This window comes from Caretta caretta, chromosome 6 (genome assembly GCF_965140235.1).
Source record: "Caretta caretta isolate rCarCar2 chromosome 6, rCarCar1.hap1, whole genome shotgun sequence".
NCBI lineage: Eukaryota > Metazoa > Chordata > Testudines > Cheloniidae > Caretta > Caretta caretta.
This window is the reverse complement of record NC_134211.1, coordinates 1485658-1492296: the sequence shown is the minus strand read 5'-3', so window position 1 is coordinate 1492296 and position 6639 is coordinate 1485658. Positions and strand designations below refer to the sequence as shown.

Sequence of the window (6639 nt, the reverse complement as noted above, 5' to 3'; positions counted from 1 at the left end):
GTTGGGGGGAGGCTCAGGGCTGAGGCAGGGGATTGGGGCACGGGCTTACCTCAGGCGGCTCCCAGTCAGTGGGGCAGCGTGGGTGCAGACGCAGGCTTCCTGCCTGTCCTGGCACCGCCAACCACGCTGCACCCCAAAAGCGGCCAGCAGCAGGTCTGGCTCCTAGGTAGAAGTGTGCAAGTGGCTCCACGTGGCCCTCACCCACAGGCACCGCCTCCCCCATCTCCCATTGGCTGAGAACTGGCCAATGGGAGTGCGGAGCCAGTGCTGGGGGCGGAGGCAGCACGCGGAGCCCCATGACCCCCCCGCCGAGGAGCCGGACCTGCTGCTGGCCGCTTCCGGGGCACAGTGCGGTGTCAGAACAGGCAGGGACTAGCCTGCCTTAGTCAGGCAGCATCGCCAACGGACTTTTAACGGCCCGGTTGGTGGAGCTGACCAGAGCCGCCGCGACCCAGGGCCTGACATTTCGCGACCCGGTACTGGGTCACAACCCGCCGTTTGAAAACCACCGGCCCTACAGGAGCATGACAGGAGTTGTAGTTCACCTGGCCCATGAGCTCCCTGGAAATACATTGAGTCTTGGGGTGCAGGTAGAGGGGGATTGTGTAGGAACTACATTTCCCAGCACACCCTGGCCTGGAGCCTGTTGCATTGTAGGAGTTGTAGTCCAGGAGCCCCCTGCATTTGCACAGATTTCCTTCTGCAGCCATGAGCAGCTGCCCTTTGCCGATGACTCTCTTTGAACGTGAATCCCAGTTGCTGTTGGATTCCTTCAGCTTCCCCCTCCCATTTCTGGCAACCCGCAGTGGACTCAGATGCCTGGTGAACGGCTGGGAGGAAAATACTCTGGGTGAAAAACTGGCATGTCACCCACCAACCATCCTCTCCTTCCATTCACCCAAAGAACCCACTGGCCCCAGCTAGACTTCACATCTTCTCATGCTACTGTGGGGACAATTGTGCCTTTAGGGGCTGAGCTTCCCAGCCAGAGAGTCCAGGCTGAGCACTGCACAGACAGTTGGATGCAGGCCCAGAATAAGTCAGAGCTCTTGCAATGATCAGATAGGCTGAGCTCCAGATCAGCTAAATACCTCGGAGGAACTGGGCCTGAGAGATCACTGAGCTACCAAGAGCCAGCAAGAATCAGGGATATTTTGGTTCACTGGCAATTTTGAAATATCAGGAACCAAACTATTTCACGTGATGCCGTAAATGAAAAAGTTTCAGCAAATCAAAAAAGTCAAAAAAGATTCGTTTGGGGTTCAATGAAACGTTTTCTGTTGATCCTGAGCTCTTCAAAGCCACTGGGTTTTTTTTCCCCCCGAAACGAAATAAAAGGAAATTATTGATCTGAAGTCATGTTGAATCAAACCCTAAAACAAAACCCCATCAAAATGTTCCGGTTTGATGTCCAGCTTTTTAAAAACGTTTCTGAAATGAGTTTAAAGTAAAATGACAGGACGTTTTTAAACGCAACGGGGTTGCAAACCAAAAACCAAAAACCAAAATGTTTGCTTTGAATTGAGATTTTGTACACGGTTTTGCTTCGCTTTCAGGACAGTTAAAGGAAAGTTCCAAATGGGGAAAATGGTTGCCAACGAAAACTCATATCTTTGCTGGACTGAGATTTTGAAAAAAGTTTTTCATTTTTTGCAGACAAAATGATCGGAAATTGTGACCCATCAAGTCAAACACACGAGCTGGTTTGCTTTGATTCCGGTTGGTTTGGGATTTTTTCCAGATAAAATCACAGGCTCCTTGGAGCCAAAAGGGAGTTTTGAACAGGAACATGGAGGTGATTTTTTCCCAAGTCCCAGCTCTTTAAATGTTTGGGGATTTTTTTTTAAATAATAAACTCACAGGAACTCAAACCCAAATGACCCAGATTCTCAGTTTAGGGGGGACCCCGCCCCAGATCAGCCGATGGCACCTGCAGGACCCAGGGGTGCCCCGAGTTTTCCTGCTTGAGCCAGAGCAGAGCGTTCAGCAAAACCTCCCATCTTGAGGTCAAACTTGACAGTGATGGGGCATCCACCACAGCCCGTTATTGTAGGGTCACTGTGGGGCTAGGGGGGCTCACACCCCACCCCTGTACCCTGCCCCCCCTCCCGCCCCGATATCAATTCCCCTTCTGGCCACAGAGGGGTGCTGTTGTCTTGGGTCTCCCATAGAACACACCCTGGCTGGTACATTGACAAGAAAGGGCCAGGAGCCAGGACTCCTGGGTTCCATCCCTGGCTCTGGTTGGGGTGCGGGGTCTAGTGGGTTAGAGCAGGGGGGTTGGGAGCCAGGACTCCTGGGTTCTATCCCCAGCTCTGGGAGGGGAGTGGGGTCTAGTGAGTCAGAGCGTGGGGCCTGGGAGCCAGGATTCCTGGGGTCTCTCCTCAGCGAGGGAAGGGGGGCTCTAGTGGGTTAGAGGGGGTGGGGCTGGGATACCTGGGTTCTACCCCCTTCCTGGGACGAACCACCCCCCCTTTGCTCCCTTCCCCCTTAGCTCCTGGATGAGTCCCCGCTCTGATACCCCTCTTCCCTGAGCCCCTGCTTATGGCAAAGAATGGTGCATGAAACAGGAGTGATGAAATTCACCAGAAACTGAAGTGAAACTGGCCAGACCGTGACTCAACCTGGGGGGAAAAAGGGAAGTGAGAGAAATTACAATCCAGAACTCCTGGCTCCCAGCTCCCCTGCTCTGACCACTAGCCCCCACTCCCCTCCCAGAGCCAGGGAGAGAACCCAGGAGTCCTGGCTCCCAGGCCCCCTGCTCTGACCACTAGCCCCCACTCCCCTCCCAGAGCCGGGAAGGGAACCCAGGAGTCCGGCCTCCCCTCCCCCAAGCTGCTGCCCCAGGGCTGTGGTTAGTTTGAGCCAGTTGCAGGGAGAGGGGCTGGCTCTTTGTTTACAGGGGCGGGGGAATTATCCGGCCAGTGCTAAGTGGACTGAGTTTCACCTGGGGGTGATGTCACGGGGAGTGGGCGGCGGGGGGAGGTCGGTATTTAACCCCCCAGGGAGGTGCCTGCCCGCTGCTTGTTGTTGCAATTTGCGGGACTGCGGTAGGGAGGCCGTGTGCTGGGGCTTGGGGGGGAGCCAGACCTTGGCGAGAGTTACTGCGGAGAGACAGGTTAGTGAGGGTGGGGGCTGGGAGCCGGGACTCCTGGGTTCTCTCCCCAGCTCGGGGAGGGGAGGGGGGGCTAATGGGTAGAGCGGGGGGCTGGGAGCCAGGACTCCTGGGTTCTCTCCCCAGCTTGGGGAGGGGAGTGGGGGGCTAATGGGTAGAGCGGGGGGGCTGGGAGCTGGGACTCTGGGTTCTCTCCCCAGCTCGGGTAGGGGAGTGGGGGCTAATGGGTAGAGCGGGGGGGGCTGGGAGCCAGGACTCCTGGGTTCTCGGGCGGGGGGGAGTGGGGGCTTGTGGGTTGGGGGGGGCAGGACTCCTATTTCATGCTCTGGCCCAGCAGTGTGTTTGTGGGACCATGGGGGAAGCAGGCGTTAGGATTCCTGGGTTCTAATCCACCTGTGTGCCCCAAGCAGTCTCCCGTGCCTCAGTTTCCCCTGCCTAAAACGACCAAATTCTTTCCCCCTACACCGGGGCTTGAGCCTGAGCTGCTGTTTGTGGCCGGGGGCACAGAGACCCGCGGGGCTGGCAATGCCTGCCCCCAACCAGCCCACGTGTGCGGCGCGGCTATGGGACAAAGGGGCCGCTCTCGGGGATGGGGGACGGGGAAGGCTGGAATCGCGCTGCTCCCCTCCCCCCTCCTCCGTTTCATCTGAAACTGCCTGCCCAGCGGGGGGGGGGAGTTTCACAGAAACCTGCGGACAATGGGGCTGAGGTGAGAACAGGGGAGGGTCTTTGTCCCCGGGGGCTGGCCGGGCCCGAGGCGGGGGCGAGGGGGAAGGGGTGATCACTGGGCTGGGGGCGGGGGCAGGAGCTGATTTGTCTCCCCCCACACACACCTGGCTCTGGGTTTTTACCTGTTCCTGAGCCCCTGGGCCGGGGCCGGGGCCGGGGGCGGGTTGGAAAGGAGCCTTGCGAGGGGCTGGAACAAATGCAGAGAACCCAGGAGTCCAGGCGCCCACCCCCAGCTCTCACCCACCAGACCCCACTCCCCTCCCAGAGCTGGGAGAGAACCCAGGCGTCCTGGCTCCCACCCCCGACTCCGCTCCTTCCCCCCGCCCACCCCGGGGGCTGGGATGGAACCCAGGCGTCCGGGTGCTTGTGGAAACCCTGCTGCGGGGTCCTGGGACCCCTCACACCCCGCCCCCGTGTGGGAGCAGCTCCGTACCGTGGCGGGGGGGGGGGCCTTGCCTCCGGATTGGGCTTGTCTCTCGTCCCCTGGGTAGCCAGGGGCTAACCCAGGCCCGTGCCGGGGGGGGGTGTGTGTGCCAGGCCCCGGTGGGGGGCGTCCCTGGCCTGGCAGGAGTTGTGGGCCAGCTCCTCCCCTCACAGCCCGCTGAGCCAGAGGTATGGGCGGGGGCTGGGCGACTTTCTGTCGAAGCCAACTGGGGGGGGTGAGAAGGGCCCAAGACGGGGCTGCCCCATCCGGGCCCATCTCTTCCCCCCCCACACGGCTGCATCTCCCCCTTGGGGTCACGTCTGAGCACTTCTCCGTCACACGCTCTACAGCTGCCAGCAGATGGGGGGGGGGGGGGGCCCAAAAGCCTTGCTCAGCCCTGAGCCTGGGGCGCAGACGCAGCTGGCCCTGGGGGGCGCTTGCCCTCCTTGGCTCTCCCTGCCCCCGCTGGGGGTGGGGGAACCCGGGCTGATGAGGCTCAGGCCGGGAGGGGGGAAGCCCGGGGTGGGATCAAGGCAGTGGGACAGCGAGATGCCCCATCCCACCCTGGGGCAGGATGGTCCCCACGGCGGGAGCCAGTTGGGTTGTAGAAGCCAAGTTTCGGAGGGAAGTTGCCACGAGTTGATGGAGGTGGGGATCCGGGCCAGGTGGTGACTCACTGAGGAATGGCCAAGGAGGGGAAGGAGAACCGGACTAGTGGCAGGCGTGGGCCGGAGATGTTCCCCGGCCCCCATTGCCACCCGCCCCCAAGCCCCCATCTTGGGGTCACTTCAGGGCAGCCGTTGTGGGAGGGGGAAATCTTGAAGGGGTGCAAGCCCCTTCCAGTGGGACATGGGGGGCGGGTGAGGGCACCGTTGGGGGTGATCCTGCCCCAGGTGGGGGCGGGTGAGCCGAGACACCTTCAGGAGTTATGGGGGCTGCTGCCCTTCCTGGCTGGTCCAACTGAAGGTCCTTCAGTATCCGCTTCACGCTAGGGCCCAGCCCAAAGTCCCACTGAGGGTGAAATTGCAAAGCAGGGTCTCTTAAATGCTGTGGGGCCAGATCCCCGCAGACCTCCTGGGGGCCCCCCCCCCATGTTGAGTTCTTCTTACCTCCTCCCCGCCCCTCTCTCTCCCGGCAGGCGCCTTCCCACCCAATCATGGCTTCAGCGGGTCTCCAGATCTTGGGCATGGCGCTCTCGGTGGTGGGCTGGCTGGGCTCCATCATCTCCTGCGCCCTGCCCACGTGGAAGGTGACGGCCTTCATCGGCAACAACATCGTGACGGCGCAGACCATCTGGGAGGGGCTGTGGATGAACTGCATCGTGCAGAGCACCGGCCAGATGCAGTGCAAGGTCTACGACTCCATGTTGGCGCTGCCCCAGGACCTGCAGGCTGCCCGCGCCCTCATGGTCATCTCGGTGCTGCTGGCCCTGCTGGCCCTGCTGGCGAGCGTCGTGGGCGCCAAGTGCACCAACTGCGTGGAGGACGAGGGCGCCAAAGCGCGGCTCATGATAGTCTCCGGCGCCGTCTTCGTGATCTCCGGCGTCCTCTGCCTCATCCCCGTGTGCTGGTCGGCCAACACCATCATCCGGGACTTCTACAACCCGCTGGTGTCCGAAGCCCAGAAGCGGGAGCTGGGGGCCTCGCTCTACGTCGGCTGGGCCGCCGCGGCCCTGCTGGCTCTGGGGGGCGCCCTCCTCTGCTGCACCTGTCCCGAGAAGAACCCCAACTACAGTGCCCGCTACACGGCCGCCGCCTCCCAGCCCCGCAGTGACTACCCCAGCAAGAACTACGTCTGAGGGGCCCCTCGGTGGGGGTGGGCAGAGGGTGGGGGCCCCATCCCCGCAGCAGACTCCTGGGTGCAAAGCTCGCTGGGTGGGTGCTGGGACCGCGTCTGCCGGGTGGAGGGAAGACGGAAGCTAAGCTGCCAGGCCCAGGGTCTCTGCCATTCGTGGTGGCTTCACCTTAGCTTCTGGGCCCCACCACGCTGCAATGGTCCTCGGCCCACACGGTCCACCAGCGTCCTGCTGCCTTCCAGCTCTTCTCCCCTCAGATGTGGGTCGTCTCACACCCCAGCCCAGCTCCTCTCCGGCCCCGTTCTCCCCTCCCTAGGCCCAGAACGTCTCCTGATGCCGCCCAGCTCGAGGCCCTGCCCCCTCGAAGGGCTGATCGCTGGAAATTAGAGGGTTATCTTTGGGGGGGAGGTCAAATAGAGCACCCCAAGCCTAGCCTCTGCCTCTAGAGGAGGATGGAAGTTGGGTTGCCTAGTTTTAACCTTTGCATGTGTCCTACATAGTCCTTGGATATTTTTCATAGCATCTGCTTGTTTTTATAGATGACGAATAAAGTATCTTGAGATTTTTTTGTACGTA

General features: G+C 61.0%; 1 protein-coding gene across 2 annotated transcripts; it reads left to right on the top strand.

The window, feature by feature from the left end:
• The first annotated feature begins 3003 nt into the window (after positions 1-3003).
• LOC125638944 (claudin-4) lies at positions 3004-6639 on the top strand. 2 transcript variants are annotated; one of them, XM_048855266.2, is made up of 2 exons: positions 3004-3118; positions 5407-6639. In XM_048855266.2, the coding sequence occupies exon 2, from the start codon at positions 5425-5427 to the stop codon at positions 6064-6066; it is 642 nt and encodes a 213-aa protein (XP_048711223.1). In that variant the 5' UTR covers positions 3004-3118; positions 5407-5424; the 3' UTR covers positions 6067-6639. The 2 variants fall into 2 exon arrangements, with proteins under 2 accessions (XP_048711223.1, XP_048711222.2); XM_048855265.2 differs by lacking the exon at positions 3004-3118 and adding an exon at positions 3462-3824.